Raw genomic sequence first — 25,454 nt, 5'->3', positions numbered from 1 at the left:
CCTTCAGCAAACCTATTAAGACCTTTTGCCAGAAGACGTTCAAAAACTTTAGATAATATGGGAGTTATGGAAATTGGGCGGTAATCAGTGGGACTTGAGCTACCACAAACACATTTACATAGAGGAGTAACATTACCAATTCTCCAACAATTGCTAAAAGCTCCTCTTCTTGCTAACTTGCGCAAAATAACAGATAACTTTGGAGCTAAGAAATCTGCTGTCTTTATAAAAAACAAAGGAAAAATACCATTTGGGTCTACACCTCCATAAGCATCAAGGTCCATCAACAGAGCTTTAATCTCACGAGATCGAAAAGCTGAAATAGTTAGTTTAGCCTCAGGAAAACAGGAATGAGGAAGTTCAAGTTTTTCATTACTCTGTTTACTGTCAAAAACATCAGCCAAAAGGGTTGCCTTTTCCTTTGGACAGTGAGTGACTGAGCCATCTGGTTTAAGTAAAGGAGGAACTGTTGCATCTACACCAAAGAGTGCAGATTTAAGGGTATACCACCATTTATGTTCCTGAGTTGTGCCAGAAAGAGTTTCTTTTATGGTTAAATTGTACTCCTTTTCAGTTGAGGCATAAACTCTGAGAAAAAGCTCGATGCTGAGTATAGTTGTTCCAGGTCAAATCTGATCTGTTACCCTTCCAAAGGTGATAGGCCTCCTGCTTCTCCAAATAAGCAGCCTGGCGTCAATGACCTTAGATGTCAGGATGCCTGAAAACTTTAAATCAATCAATCAATCTCCAAATAAGCAGGTCTACAATCATCATTGAACCACGGTTTGTCTTTCACTCGGTACCTTAGCACACGAGAAGGGATACGCCTGTCAATTATGTTGACTAGATTCTCATTCAAAGGGACAACAGGATCTACACTATTATATAATTGTGACCAATGGTTGGTGAGATTGTTTAATATGTGTTTTGTGTTGTCAATGGTACCAGTAGATTAGGTTTGTGCATGAATTGTACCACTATATAAGGTAGAGATGTGCATGAGTGTTGTAATTCAAGGGGTATTAGTTTGTTTAGTGTAGTTGGAAAAGTGTATGGTAGAGTACTGATTAATAGGATTAAGGATAAAACAGAGAATGCAATCTTATAAGTACAGGGTGGTTTTAGAAGAGGTAGGAGTTGTATGAATCAGATTTTTACAGTTAGGCAGATATGCAAGAAATATTTAGCAAAAGGTAAGGAGGTGTATGTTGCATTTATGGATCTGGAGAAAGTGTATGATAGAGTTGATAGGGAAGCAATGTGGAATGTGATTAGGTTATGTGGAGTTGGTGGAAGGTTGTTGCAAGCAGTGAAAAATTTCTACAAAGGTAGTAAAGCATGTGTTAGGATAGGAAATGAAGTGAGCGATTGGTTTCCGGTGAGAGTGGGGCTGAGACAGGGATGTGTGATGTCGCCGTGGTTGTTTAACTTGTATGTTGATGGAGTGGTGAGAGAGGTGAATGCTCGAGTGCTTAGATGAGGATTGAAACTGGTAGACGAGAATGACCATGAATGGGAGGTAAATCAGTTTTGTTCCGTAACTGAAATACAAACCACGCTATTACTTTCGGTGTAGCTGAAATGATGAGCCATTAGAATTTTAACGAGGGTTTACAACTTTGCTTTTGGCTCGGGTGACGATCAGACGTGTCTGCTCCCACCCTCGCTTACTTTGACAGCCTTTGATCTTTGTTTTTGCTTTTTCTTTTACAGTGTGTTTGGAAGTTGGCCTTTGCCATGCGGAAGTGTCCCGGCTTACCTGACCGGCCTTTTAGGAACTTTTATGTCGGCGGTGGACACAGACCCTCACACCTTGTGTCCTTTTTGCAGGGGCCAACGGTGTGAAAGAAATAAAGTATATGGTGAGTGTAGGGAGTGGTCTACCTCCCAGTGGGAGAGGTTTTCCAAACGGGATATTTCTCCTTCAGGGATTTCCTTGAAGAGAGAAAATCCCAAGGACTCTTCTTCTGTAGCCCGGACCTCCTCCGAAGCTCCCACTCGATTGGTCTCTCCCGAGAGGCCGTCGAGTGGTAGCGTAGGCCGTACTTATGTTCACCAACCTCGGGGTTTGGGAGAGGGAGTTGCCTCCCATAGCAAGGCAGCTCCTCCTTCTCCCCCGAGGGAGGATATTTCTGATAACAATGTGTCTAACAATGATTTGTTACAGCTTTGGGCTTCCTTGGGGCTTCAGGGTTCGCCTGCCAAGGAAGCCCTGTTTTACATAATCAGGTTGGGGGCTGCTGTCAAACAGTCGCCGACGGTAGCAGAGGTTGAACCTTTGTGTATCGTCGACGTTGTTGTGGCAGGGGCTTCCGACGAGTTAGGTCAAACCCCTGCTATGGTTCCTGATGTAGCTGAAGGCTTATTTCACCCCTCCGAACATCCTTCGAGGGAGGAGCTAAGTCCAACGGTCTCTCCTGCAGGTGATTCTCTCCCTCGGGGGAGTTCACTAACCGAGACTCCTCTTCGGAGGACTGCCGATGGTCTGCCTGCTGCCTCCAGAGGACGTATCAGACGGAAAGTTCGCCCTCCTCTTCGCCGTAGAGGCCTTCCTTCTCCCCACAAGGGAGTTAGGAGGCGCCTCTTCGGTTCTTCGTCTTCGCAGTCCCCCGCAGAGGAGCCTCCTCGCTGTGCACCGACCATTGCAGCTGTATCCCTAGACCTCTCTGCAGATCGTTCACGATCTCCTTTGCCTGCCAGACCTGCTGACCTCCCGTGTCCGTTCCTGGCCGCTGACGCGCTGTGGGAGCCCACGCACCCCGTTATCCAATGGGCATCGGACCCTTCGGGGCAAAAGGGGCTTTCTCACATTGTGAGTAAGCCCCTTAAGCGCCAGGTATCCCCTGCGCGCCAACGTTCTCCTGCACGCCCACGCGCAATGGTGCGCAAGCGCTCGCCTGCCATTCCTGAGACATCACTTCAGAGACCTCCTGTTCCAGGGACGACGCGCCAGCGATCTCCTGTTGCTGAGTCTACGCGCCAGCGATCTCCTGCTCGCCAGCGCTCACCTGCGCTCCAGCGATCTCCTGTACGCCAGCGATCTCCTCGCCAGTGCACATCTGCGCGCCCTCATCCTGATGCGCGCCACGCGCGCCCACGTTCTCCAGCGCGCCAACGATCTCCTGCTCGCCAGCGCTCTTCACCTACGCGCCAGTGTTTGCCTGCGCACCCACGATCTCCGGATCTGGGCGCAGGAGGGGAGAATCTTTTAGCTCCTTCCCGTCAGCAATCTCCTACGCGCCTTCGGATCTCGCCTGCTCATCAGCCCTCGCCTGCGCGATCCATCGCGCGCATCGGTTCCAGCTCCTGCTATGCGCCCTCCTGCGCGCCCAAGCACTAGGGGTATTTCCGCTGCGCGTGCACGCACGCCTTCTAGAGCTCATAGAGATCCTGCGCGCCCACGTGCGTGCGAGCAATCACCTCCGCGCCCCCAAGCGCTTGCACACCCTTCGGCGCACCCTCTGCTTTCACCAGATCGCGCACCTGTGCGCCCGCGCGTTCCATCACCTGCGCGCTCGCGCGCTCCATCACCTGCCCGCCATCGCTCGCCAACACGCCCACTTGCCCACGTGTCGTAGATCACCTGCGCGCCCACGCACCCCCTCGCCTGTGGGCAGTCGCTCGCCTGCACGCCATCGCCCTCCTGCACGCCAACGCTTGCCCACGCGCGAACCAGGGAAAATTACATCGCGCTAGCGCCAGCGAGATTCCCAACACGATCCGCAGCGCGATTCCCATCGAGATTCACAGCGTGAGCCCCCGCGCGAAGCTACAGGAACGAGACCCTCCAGGTCGTCATCTTCACACACATCCCCCCCCCCGCAAGCGCAGATCAGCACTCCCGCTGGAGGAGGGGAAAACTCCGGATAGGTCCAGGAACCAATCTTCTTCTTCCCTTTCTTTTCAGGCAGTCCCAGTTGTAGTTCCTACTCCGAAGGATTGCCCGATCCCCTTCCCTCCAGAGGGAGTCTCTGATAGCGCAGCTGTCAGTAAGCAGCCATGGTTCGGGTCCCTGGTCAGAGCCGTCATGCAGGCTTTCAAACCTGCCTTCTCTGAGTTGGGCCTCAAATTAATGGCAGCTCTGACCCCATTGAAGAGGAAGAGAGGAGTAGAAGTCGTGGTAACTTCTCCCAGGGCCAAGATGGCTCTCGGAAGTCCTTGAGGAAGGCTCTTTCCCCCCCCCCCAGACTTTCTCTCCCTCTCCTGTGGACGTGGATTTTCCGTCCTCGGGAGTCTACCGAGATGAGACGTTCTCCCATCACACCAATGGGAGAAACCCCACCTCGTACAGGAGAATCGTCCCGGGTTGGGGCGGAGAAGAGCCCACAGACATCGTTGTTGGAGTCCTGTATTCCTCCCAGGAGGGAACCTAAGGACTCTAAGACCAGCCCCAAGTCATCCTCAAGGATTCAACCAGAGCCATCAAGACCTGCAGAGAACGTCCACGTGTCCCCCCAAGAAGAACCTTCAGGGACGGGAGACTTTGCTGCCAGTTATCCAGGAGGGGAGCCATAGGAGTCAGAGCATGCCTTCTGGTAGGTTCTGACCCTGATGAGGCATCTCAACCGGTTCCCGGATCCTGAGATTCCTCCTCGAGAGGGTAAGGACACGGTCCTGGACCGAGTCTTTGGCACTCAGAAGCCCGCTAAGGCTAGTGTGGCTTTGCCCTGGTCCCAAGGGGTGAAGAGTGCCAAGGATAAGGTTGAGGGCCAGCTCTCCGAGCTCGCCTCCTCCAGCCGTTCCATTGCTGGCAACAAGCTCCTCCCTCCTCCTCGTATCCACCAGAGGAGGTACTTTGAGATCATGGAGGAGTCTTGCCTAGCTCTCCCCTTGCACCATTCGGTGGAAGAGCTCACCAAGGGAGTCCCTCTAGAGAGGCTCTCTAGCCGGCAAGTGTCTATCTCGGTGACAGAGATCCTAAGTCAGGAGAAGGTTGCGAAGTGTACCATGCAGGCTACTTCGTGGCTGGATGTCTTGCTGGGGTCTCTTGTCATCCTGTTGCGATCCGAGGACCTGTCTAAGGAGAGCACCAGGAAAGCCTTGGAGACCTTCCTCCTTTCGGGCACCCGCACCTTTGAGTTTCTGGCCCACCAAGTCTTGAACTTGTGGGCCAATTCCATTCTGAAACGACGTGATGCGGTGGCAGAGAGGTTCCACACGAAGGTCCCAGCCGTCGAGGTCAGCAGGCTCAGACATTCTTCCATTTTGGGAAAGAATCTGTTTGAGCCTAAAGACGTGGAACAGGCAGCTGAGAGGTGGAGGAAGTCCAACCCGGACTCTCCTACATAGGGCTCTTACATCAAAGCCCTATAAACCTCCAGCACCTCAACAACCTCGCCCGTCCAAGACGACGAAACCGGCAGTGGCAGCAAAGGTAACGGTGTCGAAGCCCTTTCCTGTCAAAGACAAGAAAGGCAAAAAGTCCTCCAGGGGAGGGAAAAATCTTAGAGGGAGTGGCCAAGGCTGCAAACGCTAGGATTGGCAATACCCCTGCATGTCCACCAGTGGGGGGATGCCTACAAAGTTGCGCAATCAGGTCGCAGCAACTCGGGGCTCATTCCTGGACGATTTCCATTATCAGTCAGGGATATCGCGTCCCGTTCACAACATCTCTACCTCCCCTGACAGCGGATCCAGTGTCGTTGAGCTCCTTTGCCATGGGATCGGCAAGGGGCCCAGCCCTACGGGCAGAAGTCCAGATCATGTTAAAGAAGGGCGCTCTCCAGGAGGTCGTCGACGGTTCCCCAGGCTTCTTCAGTCGACTCTTTCTTGTAAAGAAGGCGTCTGGAGGCTGGAGACCAGTCATCGACCTCTCAGCTCTGAACAGGTTTGTCAAACAAACCCCGTTCAGCATGGAGACAGCTGGTACGGTCAGACTTGCAGTGAGACCACAAGACTTCATGTGTACACTGGGCTTGAAGGACGCGTACTTCCAGATCCCAGTCCACCCGTCTTCAAGGAAGTACTCAAGATTCAGCCTAGACAACAAGACCTACCAGTTCAAGGTGCTGTGTTTCGGTCTCTCCACAGCACCTCAGGTATTTACCAGAGTGTTCACCCAGATTTCTTCGTGGGCACACAGGATCTTCATCCGTCTCCTCTGTTATCTGGACGACTGGGTGATCCTGGCAGACTAGGAGTCGACCCTTTTTCGACACCGAGACAAGCTTCTGGGACTTTGCCAAGATCTAGGGATCATGGTAAATCTCGAGAAGTCTTCTCTGCTTCCAACTCAGCGACTGGTATATCTAGGCATGATATTGGACACCAATCTCCACAAAGCCTTCCCATCAGACGACAGGATAGCCAGGCTGAGGAGGGTCGCAGATCCTTTCCTCAGACGAGAAGAACTCCCAGCCCAATCGTGGTTACGTCTCCTCGGTCACCTTCTTCCTTGGCCCGTCTAGTTCCAAACGGTCGCCTCAGGATGAGATCCCTGCAATGGCGACTCAAGTCTCGGTGGAATCAAGGACACGATTCCCCGGATGCCATGGTCCCTATGGGTCCTGCAGAACAGACGGACTTTCAGTGGGGGGGTGTCAGACGAGAACCTACGAAAGGGAGTGGATCTTCTCGTCCTCCCCCCAGATTTGATGCTGTTTTCGGACGCCTCAAAGAAAGGGTGGGGGCCCCATATTCTGAACCACAGGACCTCAGGCCTCTGGTCAGAATCAGAAAAGTGCCTCCACATAAATCTGCTAGAAATGAAGACCGTATTCCTGGCACTTCAACAGTTCCAACAGTACCTGGCAGGTAACTCCGTGGTGGTGATGAGCGACAACACCACGGTAGTGGCTTACACCAACAAGCAGGGAGGTACCTTTTCAGAGCAGCTATCCCATCTGGCAGTAGAGGTACTGAGATGGACCGAAGTCCACTCGATTCCACTATCAGCTCGTTTCATTCCAGGCAAGAGGAATGTGCTTGCTGACAGTCTGAGCAGGGCATCCCAGATAGTGAGTACCGAGTGGTCTTTGGGTCCTCAAGTAGCCAACAAAGTCCTGACTTTGTGGGGTTCCTTGACGGTGGATCTGTTCGCGACAGATTTGAATTTCAAGCTTCCGCTGTACTGCTCCCCAGTCCCGTACCCCAAGGCACTCTGGCAAGATGCCTTCCTACAATGGTGGGACAACATCGACGTATATGCATTTCCCCCGTTCTGTCTGATGAGGAGGGTACTGAACAAGACCAGAATATCGGTCAACCTTTCAATGACCTTGATAGCTCCGCTATGGCATCATACAGCAGAGTGGTTTCCGGAGCTTCTGCAGCTCCTGATGGACCCTAGAGAACTTCCTCCACGACACGAGCTACTCAAACAACCACACGCCAACATCTTTCACAAAGCCGTAGCTTCGCTGCGGCTTCACGCCTGGAGACTATCCAGCATCTCCTCACAGAGAGAGGCTTTTCGCAACAAGTTGCTGAAAGGATGTCTCGACACCTGCGAAAGTCATCCACAGGGGTCTACCAGGCAAAGTGGAGAGTTTTCTGTTGTTGGTGTCATGGAAGGGGTATCTCTCCACTCGATGCCACTATTCCAGCAATAGCGGAGTTTCTCGTGTATTTGCGGGAAGAAATGCGCCTTTCAGTCTCGGCAGTGAAAGGCTATCGCTCAGCCTTAAGTCTTGCCTTCAGGCTCAAAGGAATGGACATTTCTTCTTCGCTGGAACTTTCTCTACTCATACGAAGTTATAAACTTACCTGCCCTCAGTCAGAAGTGAGACCTCCTCCAAGGAACGTGGTTCGAGTTCTCAGGTCTATTATGAAACCTCCCTTCGAACCATTACGCCAGGCTTCTGATCGCCACCTGACTTGGAAAACGGTGTTCCTACTTGCTTTGGCCTCGGCCAAGCGAGTCGGCGAACTTCATGGTCTCTCGTATGACATCGCCCATTCAAGGGGATGGAGGGGGGGTAACGTTCAAATTCGTCCTGAAGTTTGTTGCTAAGACTCAAAATCCAGGAGTTCCGGACCCTCAGTTCGACTCTTTCCGGATTTCGAGTCTTCATTCTGTAACAGATGACCCAGACCATCTCCTACTGTGCCCAGTGAGGAGTCTGAGGCTCTATCTTAAGAGAACAGCTGCAATTCGTCCTCTGGTGCAGGCATTGTTTGTGAGCACCGGAAGGACGAAGAGGAGGGTCATTAAGAATACTATCTCAGCGTGGATTCGCAGGGTTATCCATCATTTCCTGAATCCCGACCCTCCTCTGTCACGTCGCCCTAGAGCATACGATGTCAGGGGCATTGCTACGTCTGTGGCCTTCAAGAAGAACTACTCAGTGACGCAAGTTTTATAAGCAGGGGTTTGGAAGCGTCAGACGACCTTCATTGCCCACTACCTGCAAGACGTGACCCACAGGAGGCTCAATACGTTTTCTATCGGCCCTATGGTGGCTGCACAACAGCTGGTTTAAACCTCAGGCTCCTTAATGGACAAGTAGCAGAGGGTTGAGGGCATTGTTACCCGGTTTTAGTCTGCATGAATGAAAAGGTATGCCTGGCCCTTATTCTTTTCTTCATTCTCCCCTCTCTTGGGGAAAGCAGCATCCTGGGTTCTCTGCACAGCTGACCTCAAACCACTGCAGGTAAACCATGTTTCCTTGTGTTCCTAGTATTAAGATAATACTGTCACGTTCCCATACCCTTACGAGGTGGTGTTGGGAAAGTCCTATCCTAGAATTCCATCTAAAGGACTTCAGGTCAACTTCCTAGGACGAGTCACACTTCATTCCTTCACACACAAGCTTACATAGGCCACGGTCCTTGCAGAGCAAGGCACTTGCGAGGTGCAGGGACTCCTTATCTTTGAGTACTAACACACTCAGATACTGAGTCCCCGGGCAAAAAGCCAGAAGCCAGTAATGGCTGGGACTTACCACCCTACCTAAGTGTTGAGTCACCCATGTTAAATAGCGTGGTTTGTATTTCAGTTGCGGAACAAATGACAAATTCGTAGATAATTTGTATTTTTCCTAACTATACAAACCTTAGCTATTTAATCAAACTTGCCCACCAGCCCTGTTCCCCGGGGAGTCCTACCTCTAAGCAAAGTGAGCTAATCACAGGTGTGTGAGGGGGGGGAGGGTTAGCAAGCTACCCCTCCCTGAGGGGGTAGTAAACCCTCGTTAAAATTCTAATGGCTCGTCATTTCAGCTACGCCGAAAGTAATACCCCTATATTCAATAGCTAAGGTTTGTATAGATTGGAAAAATACAAATCATCTACGAATTTGTCATGTTGTTTGCGGATGATACTGTACTGGTTGCAGACGCGGAAGAGAAACTTGGCCGATTAGTGACAGAGTTTGGAAGGGTGTGTGAGAGAAGGAAGTTGAGAGTTAATGTGGGCAAGAGTAAGGTTATGAGATGTACGAGAAGGTAAGGTGGTGCAAGGTTGAATGTCATGTTGAATGGAGAGTTACTTGAGGAGGTGGATCAGTTTAAGTACTTGGGGTCTGTTGTTGCAGCAAATGGTGGAGTGGAAGCAGATGTACGTCAGAGAGTGAATGAAGGATGCAAGGTGTTGGGGGCAGTTAAGGGAGTAGTAATTAAAGGGTTGGGCATGAATGTAAAGAGAGTTGCTCCTTGAGTTCCTCGGTGGTGAGCTCTTCGTGATGCTCATCGACGAGCTCGGTGATGTCATTTTCATCCACCTCCAGACCCATGGACTTGCCAAGGGACACAATCTCTTCGACGTCTTCCTCGGCGGCAAGCACGGGTTCATTCTCGGGGCCAAGACCTTCGAAATCTCTGGGAGCAACAGCATCAGGCCAAAGCTTCTTCCAAGCGGAATTCAGGGTCCCACGAGTTACTCCCTCCCAAGCCTGATCAATGATCTTTAAGCAGTGCACGATATTAAAGTGGCTCCTCCAAAATTCACGCAAAGTTAAGTTGGTGCTTTGCGTGACATTAAAGCACTGCTTAAATAAGTGCTTGGTGTAGAGCTTTTTGAAATTAGAGATGACTTGCTGGTCCATGGGCTGGAGGATAGGGGTGGTATTCGGTGGAAGTTACAACACCTTGATGAATTTGTATTCGTCGATGATATCATCTTCGAGTCGGGGAGGGGGGGGTGAGCGGGTGCATTGTCCAAACAAAGCAAGCACTTCAAGGGCAAATTCCTCTCCTGAAGATACTTCTTGACAGCAGGGCCGAAAACTACGTTTACTCATTCCACAAAGATATGCCTAGTAACCCAAGCCTTAGAATTAGAACGCCATAGAACATGTAGCAGGTCATTATTAATTCTATGTGCTTTAAATGCCCTAGGGTTTTCGGAATGGTAAACCAATAATGGCTTTATTTTGCAGTCCCCGCTGGCGTTGGCATAAACCGCAAGAGTCAACCGATCCTTCATTGGCTTATGTCCAGGCATTTTCTTCTCTTCGGCGGTAATGTACGTTTGACTAGGCATCTTTTTCCAAAACAGACCGGTTTCATCACAGTTGAACACCTGCTGCTCTACGTAACCTTCCTACGCCACGATGCTTTCAAACTTTTTAACAAAGTCTTTAGCAGCCTTGGTGTCCGAACTCGAAGCTTCTCCATGACGAACAACTGAATGAATCCCGGTCCGTTTCCTAAATTTCTCGAACCAACCTCGAGACGCCTTGAATTCCTCCGTCGTAGGATCGGCTGAACTCTCCCCCGCATCACTCTCTTCCCAGGCTCGACTACTGCTGCAGTCTCCCCTGACCTTGCTGCCCCCTTAATTGAAGAAGTCAGGGCCACCATTTCCGCGGAGGACGAACCCCTCGTACCGCTGGACGTGGCAGATCTGGATATAGACGTAGAACCCAGGGACGAGCAGGTAAGTGGTGCCGAGTTGGTCAAAACCCTTTTCTCTCCTACTCCCTCTTCTACCTCTTCCTTTCTAGGTTTTGATAACTCTAAGGGTTCTCCTCGGGATCCCTCTGCCTCCGTACGACCCAAGGTGAAGCCACTTCGAACTTATAAGACTTCAGCTTTGCCAGTATCAACGTCACCGGTCCCCGGACCCTCGACAGCTCCTGATATTCATATTGCTCCTCGTAAAACCACTACTCCTAAGAAGTCTAAGTCTACCAAATCCAAGACAAAACCAACGGGTGGCTTTCAGGTACCCTGGGGCAATCTCGTCCCCATCTAACTGGTCAGAGATTTGGTCAGAGATCAAATTCAACATCACTCTGGGGCGATAACAGAGATTAAGGATATGATGGCTACTCTGATCCACGCCGGAACTCAGTTTCCTCCCCCTTCTGCCCCAGACGCATCGAAGCTGCCGCCCTTCGATAAAAACAATCCTTGGCGGTTTGCCTTGCATGCCCCATTCTTAGATGGTTCCCTAACTCTGGAGGGCATAGGCACCCGCCCTCTAGAGGACCTGGAGTTCTACCCCCCGGGCCTAGCATTCCCGTTCAATGGTTTTGTACGTTTAAAGGAACATGCATTGGTCCGTATGGACAAGGTACCGAAGGAAACGGTGATATTTCCAAAGGAGCAGGCCCAGGTTATCTGGGCCAGAACTCTATCAGAGTGGGGGTGTATTAACTCCAAGCTCACCCCACACAAAGGTGCCTACACTATTTTTACGACAGCGGCCTCCATCTCTTTGCCGCTCATAGACAAAGTCACAGAGCTTACTATACAGGCCATCAAGGAAGGCTCTTCCATGCCAGCTCTCAAAGAGACGGACCCCACCTCTTTGCTTATTCCGGGTACCTCTGCAACCTGGGATGCTGCGGCTTCTACCTTCACGGTGGGGAAGCTAGACCCGGACTGTGCCTCTACTCTTTTCTCTGAGAAGCTTCCCAGATTAATAGAGAGTCTTCTCAAAACTGAGTTCGAGACCTGTACTAGACTAGCTAGGTCCCTCCAATCCATCACCTCCATGGAGTCCCTAGCATCTTTTTACCCAGAGGAAACGCTGTTCAGAGTCGCCACAAAGAACCAGCTGCTGTCCTACCAAATAGACCTCCATGACTTCTGGTCAGCTCGGGTTAGTTGCAGGAAGTTCGTTCTGTCTGAGGCCTCCATCAGGCATGAACCGAACAGGCTGATAGCCTCCTCCTGCTGGGGTAAGACCCTCTTCCCTCAGACCGAGGTGGATAAGGTTCTTCAGGACGCGGCGAGGGCAAACCAAAATTTGCAGGTAAGGTGGGGTCTCTCAGCCAAAAAGAGGTTCGAACCCCAGAGACACACGTTCTTCAAGAATAAGCAGAGGTTTAGTCTTTACAAGACTGCCCGGGGTACCTCGTCCCCACAGTCTTCCGCTGCCTCGACTTCTCGACAACAGGCGCCTCCTCAGCAGGTAGTCTACCTCGCTGCTTCCCCTGGTACACAGCCCAACCCCTCTTGGATGTCCTCTCCTGCATACAACCCTGCCTACGAATCCTCCGGTTCCTTTCGTGGATACCAAAGAGGGAGTTTCAGAGGTAGAGGACAGTTCCGCCAACGCGGCGGGCCTAGAGCAAGGGGTTCCCGTGGAGGGAGGGGCCCTAAGGTCACTCCCTCCCAATGATGTGATGCCGGTAGGAGGGAGACTTTATCACTCCCGGGACCATTGGACCTTCAGTCCATGGGCTCACAGCATAATATCCAGGGGCTTGGGTTGGAAATGGTCACAGGGATCCCCTCCTCCACCAGTGACCTTCTTCCAGAGACCCACTCCCATCCTGGAAGAGTACACTGCGGAGTTACTCAAGAAGAAAGCAATCAAACGGGTTCGATCCCTGAAATTCCAAGGCCGCCTGTTTACAGTCCCGAAGAAAGACTCGTCGGCGTTGAGGGTAGTTCTGGACTTGTCGAAGCTCAACTCTTACATCCTTTGCGACAAGTTCCGTATACTGACTATCTCTCAGGTACGGACCTTACTTCCCCGTGGGGCCGTCACCACCTCTATCGATCTTACCGACGCCTATTATCATGTCCCAGTAGCTCGAAACTTCTCTCCTTACCTAGGCTTCCGTCTCGGCAAGAGAGCCTTTGCATTCAAAGTCATGCCCTTCGGTCTCAGCATTGCCCCCAGGATATTCACGAAACTGGGGGAGACGGTGCTCGAGCAACTCAGACACCAAGGGATACAGATCGTCGCCTATCTGGACGATTGGCTCATTTGGGCCCAGTCGCACCAGGAATGCAACAGAGCTACGTCGAAGGTACTCCATTTTCTCGCCAAACTGGGCTTCCAAGTTAACCTCCGGAAGTCCCGCCTACAACCATCAAGCCACTTCGAATGGTTAGGCATCCGTTGGGACCTCTCAAAGCACAAGCTCTCCCTTCCTCCCAAGAAGGTAAGGGAGATAGCTTCCAGGGTCAGGAACTTTCTCAAAAACAAACAGGTGTCCAGAAGAGCTTTAGAACGAATCCTCGGCCTTCTCCAATTTGCCTCACTGACCGATCTCCTATTAAAAGCCAAACTCAAAGACATCAATCGAGTTTGGAGAAAGAGAGCGACAATACCTTTAAGAGACAAGACCTCGAAGATCCCCTCTGTCTTGAAAATGAGACTACAACCATGGTCCGAACGGAGGAACCTCTCCAAATCGGTTCCTCTACAGTTCCCCTCTCCACAAGTGACAATTCATACCGACGCGTCTCTGAGTGGATGGGGGGTTACTCCCAACATCAGATGTTTCAGGGCTCCGAGGTCGACCCACATCAGAGTAGTCTCAGACAGCACGGCCGTAGTCCACTGCCTCAACAGAGGGGGGTCCAAATCACCCAACCTGAATCAGATCCTGGTCACTATCTTTGCCTTGGCAGCCGACAAAGACTGGTTCCTGTCAGCAACTCACCTAGCAGGAGTCCAGAATGTGATAGCAGACTCATTATCCAGGACGAGCCCACTGGAATCGGAGTGGTCCCTGGACATGCACTCCTTCCGGTGGATACTCAAGCTGGTTCCAGGTCTCCAGGTAGATCTATTCGCGACCCGACTCAATCACAAACTCCCATGTTATGTGACACCGAACCTGGACCCTCAGGCTTATGCCATGGACGCATTAACCCTGGATAGGAACCATTGGCAGAAGATCTACTTATTCCCTCCAGTGAATTTTCTACTGAAAGTCTTGCACAAACTCCGCTCCTTCAACGGGGCAGTGGCTTTAGTGGCACCTCACTGGCCAAAGAGCAGTTGGTTTCCTCTCCTCCTCGAGTTGAAACTCCGTCCCTTCCGGATCCCATTCCCCAAACTGACCCAAGTGGTCCAAACTCGGACTGTGTTAGATTCCTCAAGGATAGCCAAAACCCTAACTTTGTGGATTTCATGAAGTTTGCGGCGCGTAGGGACGCAAACATCGACCCAGATAATGTCCTCATTATAGAATCAGACAAAAGGGACTCTACGATTCGCCAATATGATTCGGCAGTTAAGAAACTAGCAGATTTCTTAAGGACTTCAGACCATTCGGTTATGACTCCTAATTTAGCCATCTCCTTCTTTAGGTCCATATTTGACTAAGGCCTAGCAGCTAGCACTATAACCACCATTAAGTCAGCTCTGAGGAAAGTCTTCCTGGTTGGGTTTAACATTAACCTGGCGGAGTCTTATTTCTCGTCTATTCCAAAAGCATGTGCTAGGTTTCGACCTTCGGTTCGTCCACAAAAGGTCGCTTGGTCTCTAAATGATGTCCTCAAACTGGCCTCCGACACGGACAACGAATCCTGCTCCTATATCACTCTTCTTAGGAAGACTTTATTTCTAACAGCTTTGGCTTCGGGTTCTAGAATCTCAGAACTAGCAGCTCTCTCACGAAACTCAGAAAACATGGATTTCCTCCCTTCAGGTGAAGTACTTCTTTCACCAGACAAAGACTGGCTAAAAACGAGGACCCCCAAAATAGGTGGTCCCCTTGGAAGATTATTCCTCTTCTCCAAGATACTTTTTAGCCAGGACTGCTACCCGATTGTCTGGCCCCTTGTTTATCAGAGAACAAGGAGGTACCATTTCCATACGTGGTATTAGGCAACCGAGCCTATACTTCATTAAACAAGCCAATCCGGGATCATTTCCCCATGCTCATGATATCCGGTCGGTAGCTACCTCCATCAATTATTTCCAGAATATGGACTTTGATGACCTTAAAAAGTACACGGGTTGGAAATCTCCTATGGTCTTCAAACGCCACTATCTAAAGAACTTACAGGCTCTTAAATACCCAACGGTTGCAGCTGGGAGCCTTATCTCTCCCCAGTGATCTTTTGTTCTTCCTTTCATCCATCTCTTTTCTTCTCCCTCCTACCCACCACTCGCACCACGACGCCGCTTCCTTGGTGGTTCGTTAGCCCTAAGTTTATTACATATTAGGTTAATATGATTGTAACTATTATTGTTTACCATAGTTATAGGGTTGGGATATTCTTAGCCATGTCAGTTTTGTTGCATGTTTGTTCTGATACTCGGAGGCTTCCCTGTTATCATGTTTGTTTAACCTTACTCTCACTATGCCCTGTGGCTAGTTTATGTTTTATGCCTACTTACCTTAATTATATATGATTTTCTTTACATGGTGTTGTTTCTCTCCCCTCATTAAATTAGTAGTTATTGTTGGGCTTGGAAGGCATTCTCTGGTACATTTTCACCGGCCGCCACAGGTCGACCCAGAAAAGGGATTTTGACGAAGGAAAAATCTATTTCTGGGGAGAGACCTGTGGCGCCCGGTGAAACCCTTCCCCTTTATTTTACACGATCCCACCCTTTCCTTTCCAAGCCATCATGGCCAATACAGAAGGATGTTGTTCAGATGGCGCTCGCGTCGTGGCGTGGGTGGTGTGGCGCTGGTGGTTGGCTAGGGCCTTTGTATCGGCCCATCCCTTTGACGAAGGAATTAACTAAATGGAAGACAACCTGTGAATAGTGGATTTCACGCGCCTTTGCTTTATACACGACACCCAAAAGGTGCTCGCGCGAGGGTTGTAACCTCAGCATTCCATGCTTTTATCTTTCTCTGGTATAATTGGAAGGTTTTATCAGAAAAGGTATATAAGAAGGACTCTTTTCACCGGGCGCCACAGGTCTCTCCCCAGAAATAGATTTTTCCTTCGTCAAAATCCCTTTTTTATTTATTATTTCATTATTATTCTTTTTTTTGGTTTGTAATATGTATTTATTATACAGGTATTGTATCAATGTCATGTGTAATTATGTGTAGCCATTTATTACGGATTTATTATGGGTTTTTAGGCTGAGGAACGAATTAAATAAATTACCATGTATTCGTATGAGAATATTTGCTCCAACATACAATCGTTTTAACATACGAAGCAGTTTCTGGAACGAATTAAGATCGTATGTAGAGGTATCACTGTGTGTATATATATATATATATATATATATATATATATATATATATATATATATATATATTCTGCTCTACTTCCTTTATTGTATTGGTCTTGGTGGGCCCAATAGTATTGCCAAACCATTAGTACTGTACATGTGGTGTAAAAACCTCAACTCAGCACCACTTACAAGGGTCTGAGTTATATAATTACCCAACCAGTTGGAAAGGGACTTCCTCCCACCTAAGGATAAGTTTCTAATGTAAAGGATGAGGTTTTATGTTTGAGCTGGGATAAATAAAAAATTTGGAGATAATTTGTATTTTCCTAACTATACAAACCTAAGTCCAATACTCGTAATTTTCGGCCATCACTTAATCCCAGAAAGCCGGGGCTGCAATCAGAACAAGTGTTCAGTGAGCAAACAAGGGACTGGGACTAGACCCACTCCGGGCTGGTAACTACTGGCCACCTTTAAAAGTTTAGTTACTGTCTTTTCCAGCTTTGCTGTTATTCTATCCTATGTAAAGGACTTGTCTTTCTATAGTTATGAAAAATACAAAAATCCAAATTTGTCATATTTATAGGGCAAGTTCTTCCCTAAATTCTGTTTACTTTGTAGATTTTCATGAATCAGGCTACCCAAATAATGATATTTGTTATTGCTTGATACCTACGAATCTTACCACACAAGTGTAGGACAATACCATGGGGCATGTAAGTGTTGTTTTAAGTGATATGCTTATTTATAAAATGATATCCTTGTCCGGAAGAATTTTATTCTGTACTCTGTATAATTGTTTTTATAGGTAAGTCAAGAAAATGATTTGAGAGTTGTAACAGAAGGTTGGGTAGTTGAGGCTCGAGGACGGTTGCAAGAATGTCACCAGCGTAGTCAGCTCTTGATATCACACATCAGTACTGTCCAACAATGTGTGTCAATTCTTTCTTCTCAGCCACCAAATGTACAGTCACCTTTGATGCAGCCTGCAATCTATTCAACTTTAATGGAAAATGTAACCCATATAACAGGTCAAACTGAAGCTATTCTTGCTCTCACAGACCCAAGCACACCAAGGGGTCCACGAAGTCCACTTTTACCATGTAAACCGAGAATACTATAAAAAGTAAGTAATCACAGGTAACATGTTAATTTTTAAGATGATAATGAAGAGTTACATAATGATAAGATTTGCTAGTGTCACCTTTAAAAATCAAAATAATTTAATTTCATTGGTATACCGGTGGCATAGTTAGGCACATTTCTTTTTTATTTTATTTGTAAAGCATTCAGCTTCAGGTATTAGAGTCCAGCTTTTCAGATTAACAGATAGAAAATTTACGAAACTTTCCAAGGATCTATATGAAACATTTTAAAGTATGTAATCAACATGAGTACAAGCTATGCTTTATTCCTTCCATCTATATGATATGTAGGTCATAAAACCTATGGAATTCACTCACAATCAACATTTGAATTTTGGAAAATAAGAATTTATAGTGAACAGGGAACTGCTACCAAGGATTTTACAGATCCAAAATGGTGTGACTTTAATATTTTGAATTAAAGAATCATCATTGAAATTACATATTACTAGTAGTGTATCTTTATCAGATTTTCCAAAAGCTAGACTGATTTACTCTGGAAAAAATATATTCATCCTATTAGTGTCTTGGTAAACCTTTGTACTTTTTTATTAGTTTAAAAATGCATCATATTTGAGTTCACTTACTATATTAATTTTTGTCCTCAAAACTTGTAGGGATTCTTCCTTTAGAATGAACATTGAAAAGAAACTAGTTTAAGTTACATTGAAAAAGTTCATTTTGTCAGTCATGAAATACTTCATGCAGAGGATAAATTTTAGTAAGTTGCCTTTGGCTTTTGATGTAAAATACCTTTCATTTAAAATATTTCATTGCTTAATTCTAGTGTTATGTTCTTTGCTGTCAGTCCATTTCTTTGTTATCTTATATTGTGACATATGGTTCTAATTCTCACCGGCCTTCTCTTTGCATTGTTATATTTACTTTAGTTAGACAGCAAGGATAGAAAGTCTCTATAATTTTTATGTTGCCTTAGTAACATTGAGTTCTCCTTGCTAGTCAAATGGTGCTAATATAGAGGTTCTTATTCCACTTGATTGTATTGAAAATCTTATCATTTCAATGAGTCTTACTCATCATTCATTGTCCTAAATACTATGCAAGCACAGCTTGTTGAAAAACTAAATGATTATAGGATTAATTGTGGATTTTTTATCACTAGGCCTCCCATACCTAGAGTGGTACCTCGGTTTACTAAAATTATCTTGGGAGAGAGTTCACTAACCAAAATATCAGTAAACTAAAATAATTTTTCTCATAAGAAATAAAGGAACTGCACATGATGCGTTGTACACATCCATAGATACACCTACTAATTTATATACATTTTGTAATTGAATTTAGGGAAAAAATACAACGCCTAACATCATAAATGCATAATCCAAATTGATATTTCAAAATAAAAGAAATATAAATGAATATTAACAAATTAACTCACTTTACCTTTGACGACAGTTGTGGTTGGCATGAGGTGGATGAGAAGAGGAAGGGGAAGGATAGAGGTTGTCATTGTTTAGTGGGAGAATCTCCCTCTACAGCTTTATATTTAGTCCTCTAATAAATCTAACCAGACTACCAATACTGTAATTTTGAAGTAGGTGTCAACCAAGGGGCAGTTTAATTAACCTCTTTCTTAAACTTCTAAGGCCTTTTTCTTTAAACTTAGGCCAGTTATATTTCGGCAATGATTCCTGCCCTGTCGGCTAGAAAGCATGTCAGTACCCTAGATGGGTCAAGACCTTTTAAACATCCTTCCGTCCAACAATAGGATAAGGAACAAGGTAAACAAACAACCCTGCTAGTAAATCTAAAAGCTGATTCTATCAGTCTTCAAGACCCTGTAAAGGGGAAGATATACTCTCTCAGACACGGTTGGAGTTATGTGTAGAACCTGGGGTGGTTCCATTAGTGAATATTCCTGCCTTAGCTATAAGCCTTTCCACAACCTGCAGAAAGATTAGCTGTCTGGGGAGAAATAGAGAATATATTAGGCAAAAAGGCCATTGTTAATGTAAAAATTATTTTTCCTGGGTTTAACATAAGGTTGATCAAAAAAAAATTCTGAATTTTTTGGTCAGGGGAAAAACTTTTCAGTTCATGTCCCTTCGTTTTTGTCTCAGCACTGTCCCACAAGTGTTCACATGTGTGATGGCTCCAATTTTCAATTGGCATCATCTGCTAGGGATCAAGTTCTTCTATACCTGGATGGCTGACTAGTAATGGAGAACTCTCTTTAAGGAGTCTTAAATGCAAAATAGATTATTTTCTATATCTTTCCATAATTGGTGTTTGTACTCGATTTTATATTTGAGGATGATGGTTGCATTAGTTCCTTTACGAACTTTTTCCTCTAGAAGAGAGTGAATTGTACTCCTTCCTCAAGTTTGTGGAGGATTTCAGAGACTCTCATTCAGCAACACCTCTCTAGTTCATTCTTATAAGATTGATGTTTTCTGTAAAGACAATAGTTTGCCTCAAGCCCAGTTAAGAGAGAGGCCATTACAATTCTACCTTGAACACTTTGAACAGTTTGTTAGAACCTCACTAAAAGCACTTATTTTGCTATGTGAAGAGTTGGATCAAGTGCTCAACTGGTGGGATCAGCCTGGGTCTTCAGTCTCAGATCTCAGGTTTTTTATTTTTCTACAGTTGGCCATAAAGGATGGTGAGCAACCCCAGACAAGGATTTCCATAGAGACAACCATGTCTGCTCTAGATTCAATTCAAAGGGACGCTTGGATGTTCTTGATATTTCTTTTAGATGCTCATTTCCATGTTGCAGTACATCCAGACTCAAGAATGTTTCTGAAGTTAATGGTTAGGGGAAAGACTTTCCAGTTCAGGTACCTTTGTTTTGGTCCCAACACTTCCCCGCAGATGTTCACTGGCATTATGGTGCAGGTCATCAATTGGCTTTATCTTCTATGATTCTGAGTTCTTCTGTATCTGGAGGACTAACTAGTGCTGGTTAACTCTCTTCCAGGAGCCTTTAAAGCAAAATAATTATTCTATCTAATTTCCCAAATTGTTTTTTTTTTTTTTTATAAATTGTAAGATGTTTGCTCACTCCAATTAAGTGTACTCAGTTTTGTATTTGAGGATTACATTTGCATCAGTGCTTTTACAAGCTTTTCCCTCGAGAAAGAGTGAACTCCTTCCTTAAGTTTGTGGAAGATTTCAGAGAAAAAACCAACACCTCTGTAAATATTAAGTCTCATAGGATTGATACCTTAAACCTTTAGGGCAATTTGTCAGACCCTTCCAAGAAAGCTTTAATCTTGCCATATGAAGATTTATATCAAGTGCTAAACTGGTGGGACAATCAAATATTTCTCCACTTGGGATCAGCCTGTCTCCTGTCCCAGATATTTTTTTTTCTCTTTTTTTACTGATGCAGCCACAAAGGATGGACCCTGAACAACTCTATGCTGCCCAAAATGTTTAATTCAATAGACATTGATGAAGGATCTAGTAATACAAAACTTTCTGTACTCTGACAATTCCATCGCACTAATTTGTGAGAATAAATGGAGGCACCCAGTAATGGCCCTGATTCTCTTTTGTTTAAAATCCTCTATGCTTAACAGGAGCGAGAGATTTTACTATGACACTATAATTTGTCACTGGAGACATGAATGCGTTGGTAAATCAGTTAAACGGGAAGAATCATCTTGTTCCCACCAAATAAATACTCTCTTCATCCTCAAATATAAGGATGCCAGAAAACTTCAAATCAATCAATCAATTATTCCTCAAATATATCTACAGTTATAAAAGAAGCTGAAAGACCCTCAGATGCACTGAACCCTGCTAGATAGGTCAAACCTAGTTCTTTATGCATTCCATCTCTTTGCCTTGCCTTTGTCAGAAGAAGGATCGAGTTTAGATGGTTGAGTAATGCAAGAATGGTTTTCTTGGCACGTCTCTGGCCTCATAGGGAATGGTTTACAGTCTCCTGGCTTCTGTCAGGAGATTGTCCTCAGAGTTCAGCCTACCCACAAGGAAGATCTTATTAAAGATCTTCATCTTATTCATTTCCTGCTTCGACTGAACGTGTAGAGATTTGGCTGAGAGCAAAATGGTTTTCTAAGCTCCACACTCTCCATAATGGCTTTCAAGAGAAGGTTCACCTTTTTATATTTCACAATAACAATGGGCAATTTTTTTGTTTGTGTGAGTCCAGAGGTGTTTTTCTACTTATTCTCTTCTGGACAATATTATCAAGTTCATACATTTCCTCAGATATGTCAAAGGCTCATCAGTTGCTGCTGTAAGGATCATAGATCATATGTTGGCTTCAGCACTATAACCCTTAATTTTAGATCTTGCCTTTAAGAATGTTATCTGATCCTTCTGTATCAAGGATCCACCTTAGCTGAATTCTATATCCTGGACTTTGGGCATACTTAAAATTCCTGTTGGATACTCAGTTTGAATAAATAAAGTCTGCAAGGTTTAGAAGGCCTCCTATGAAAATCATTATTTTGACAGAACTCCTTAATTAAGAGGGCTAATGAATTGATGATGGCAGTGTTCTATAATGTGGCCTTTGATGCAAAAGGAGCAATTACTTTAATATATATTTGCAGGCCCAAGAATCCCTCTTATGTAAGAAACTTCTTATGAATTATTCCATTCTTTCTGGAAATGCTAGGGTGGAAAGTCAAATACAGGAAACGTATCTCTGTCAAATTAGGGCCTTTAAGGAATAATTGAAGAGATTGGTTCCCATACTGTACGTAAATTGTAAAAATCTCTTTTATGAACTTAAATAATTCTTGCCTATGTCAAACATCGATTTGTCCTTTTTCATGAAGAGTTTAACCTTGAGTGCTGCAGTGAATTCTTATTGATCGTAAGTGAATATTATGTATTTTATGGCTGAATCACAATACAGTATTCAATTCCCCATACTTTCAGGTTATGAGTTGGTAGGTAGGCTAACAATTATCCAGATACTAGGAAAACAATCATACTGTTCCAGCACTTACCCAAGCCAGTCCAAATTAGATTTTAATAGACACACAAAAGTGCTGAATTTAAGATTATTTTGTTATTGAAAGGTTACAGCACTCACAAATACACAATAACTGATTAGGGCAGTCGACGACTGCATATAACAGTAATCGATTTACAAGAGTGACACTCTTAAGTGTTGCTTCCTTGAGCTCCTGACTCTGACTTGCTAATGTGCCCCTTGAACTTTTAACTTATTTTTTTGTTTAAATTTTGAAACTTCTACATTTGAAAAATCTTACATTCATAATCAATTAAATGAAATGAAATTATCAAAATTAAACAATCACAACAAATGAAATAAACAAGTTCTTTTCTCCTTTAACATTCCCATAATTTTATTTCTTTTTTTAAAATGAAATTATAAATTCTCTAAGAGTGCCTTTGTCACTCAAGCTCTAGGCCCTCTTTTGGGACATGTTACGTAACTCAGCACAAAAACTATCACAGATCAGAGTTTACATTATTTTTTAATCTCATAGCTTAATAAATGGCCTTTCCATTAATACATATTACATTTTGTGTAAAATTTTCACAAATGTAAATGATAAGAGAAAACACTTCAAATAACAGCAAGTGATATACTTTACATCCATTGGTACCAAAGGGAGTATAGAACTATTTAGATGTAAAATACATTTATTGGTGCTCAAATGGTTAATCATTAATGCTCACTATAACTTAAAAAGAGTATTCTTCCTTACCTTGAAGTTAGTATGCATGAATTTATTAGTATGGTTACCCTCTTAGTTTCTTGGAAGTTTATCCCTACAAAAGGTTACAAATGCTGGCCAAATGGAGGTGTACAGTACTGTAACTTAGTTTACTTCCTCATACTTGACGGTAATTCAAGTTGTGTATAAATCACGTTGTTCATTAGGCCTCTATATTGTGGTAGTGACTTTTAGATTAGGAAAGTAATCTCTGTATTTCTTGATCTTTTGTATCAGGTTTTGGGGTTAGGAGGTGTGTAAAGCTACATACTTTAAATAAGGTTTGATCAAGTCTTCAGAGACATGCCATTAACTATCCCTCATTTATTTTATGTTCTTGGTAGTCCTTGTTAGTGGGGTAGTGCTCCAAAGTTAAGGGGAGTTGTCAGCTTTGCAAGTCTTTTCACCTTATATTGGAGTTGGAGGAGAAGTTGCAAGTCCTTGGTCAACCCCAGATTGCCTCAGGACTAGTGAGATTCTTAGAGAGTACGTTTTGTTGATTTACCTCATATTTTAAAGTTAATTTCTATAACTATCTCCTATTATTTGTCACTACCCACCATTCAGTCAATTTCAGAATCAACTCAATGAATGTTAGTTAAAACTAATTGAATTGATAAGAATTATGGAATTAAACAGCATTTTTAAGATAAGATTTACTATTTCAGTATTTAACAAACATTCGTTCAATGCTACCCCTGGTAGCCTCAAGTTGCCGCTCATCAAAGTGGTAGTTGTCGACGTATAGGTATGGGAGGGCGAATCATACAAACCCCACTATTAATCCTCTAATATTTTAGTTTGTCAATCAAGGTGAACTTACAAAGCTTATAGCATAATGGCCATTGAATAAGTACTGAAAAAATGTCATCTTCATCTGTTGAAGGAGACATTATTTAATAAGTATTTTTTTTTAAATTCTGGTATTGTGTACCTAAAATATTTGTGACAGTAATTTTAAGAGGATATCCAAAGATTAATTGTAAAAGTGGAAGTCACACTAGGTAAGCAACAAGGCTGAAGTACTGATAAAATTTTTTACAAATATTTTTGTATCCAAGTTGAAAAGTATTGATTTTATGCTTGTGCACATAAATGAAAATACTGTACTGCCAGTATCTAGATAATAGCATTTATATAGAGGATACAAATTTTTGAATATTTTTTTACATAAATGAACTGTCTTATTTGAATGTTTTGATGAATATTAAAAGTACAATATTTTTTTAAACCTATTATACTGTAAATATTTACTGCATAAAGAAATAAAGCATAATTTTTTTTTATTTTCATTTTTATCAGTCATTTTAAAGAAGTTTTGACGAAGGAAAATTAATTTTTGGGAGGGTGCGGTTTAGTTTCCAAGGTCTTTCTTGCTTAAGACTAGAACAGGAAATTCAATACAATATGATTACCAAAGAATTATTGTCTCTCCTGCTCTAGGGCCAGTGTATCAATGCACAAAGCACAAACTCTGTGTGTATAGGGGAGACTTTTCAAGTTTATGCTCATTTGAACTTGCCACAGACCCTCAGTAACTGAAAGTTGTCTGCTCTGAGGGACATCATGTACGGCATCCCAGTCCTCACTGGTTTACATCACAACAAACCCTCAACCACCATTCATGATCGAAAGTATATAAGTAATGCTCCACTCTCCTGCTCGAAGCTATATAGGAGGGAGGGTTTTGAGACTCCACAACACCTCCCAAAAAATAAGTTTTTCCTTCATTAAAACTTGTGTTTTTGGTATTAATTAAAACACTGTGTGGTCTCCAAAGTTGTAGTACCAGAGTATTAATAAAAAGACTCCTGCCCATTCTAGGACAGCTGTCTGCCACCAAGCCCAACCTACAACTCATGCACATGTTCCCAAGAGTAAGAATAAAACTAACAAGTCTGACTCTTACTTCATAAGGGTGACTATAGAAAACTGGTCAACTGGAGGGCCGGGTTAATTTGGTCCTTCCCTGCGGTCTACCCCTGTAGGAGTCCCGAATGTACCAAGTACCACGTATGAATGTTGTACTGCTTAGGTTTGTTTCCGGTATTGTTCAATGAACATCCTATACTCACATGAACCTGTAAAATGGTGGGTGTCTTGAAATTGCCTTTTAGCAAAGAATGCTAATGTAGATATTTTTCTCATGTCATGGTTTTTAGGAATGGAGACAGGATCAGCTTTTTAGAAAGGAGGTCATCAAGATAGGGACAGCTTCTGTTGAAAGGGGCTTCGTTCATTTGTTTTAGATTGCCTTACTGTCTGTAAGACACAGGCTCTTGAAATGGCAGCCTGTAATAAAGAGGCTTGTTGGTACAGGTGTTTTAAACAGACTACCTTCTGAAGA

At 44.7% G+C, this 25,454-nt stretch overlaps 1 protein-coding gene across 1 annotated transcript in view; it reads left to right on the top strand.

Annotated features, from left to right (window-relative positions):
- The window catches only part of LOC137642625 (ankyrin repeat and SAM domain-containing protein 3-like), a 136,298-nt gene extending 111,915 nt beyond the window's left edge, over nt 1-24,383 (top strand). The window contains exon 9 of the mRNA XM_068375335.1: nt 17,081-24,383. Coding sequence (XP_068231436.1) covers nt 17,081-17,395 — 315 coding nt within the window. The 3' untranslated portion in view covers nt 17,396-24,383. The remainder of the gene's footprint in view (nt 1-17,080) is intronic.
- Nucleotides 24,384-25,454: the final 1,071 nt, after the last annotated feature.

Source organism: Palaemon carinicauda, chromosome 6 (assembly GCF_036898095.1).
Source record: "Palaemon carinicauda isolate YSFRI2023 chromosome 6, ASM3689809v2, whole genome shotgun sequence".
Taxonomy (NCBI): Eukaryota; Metazoa; Arthropoda; class Malacostraca; order Decapoda; family Palaemonidae; genus Palaemon; species Palaemon carinicauda.
This window is presented reverse-complemented; position numbering and strand designations above follow the sequence as displayed.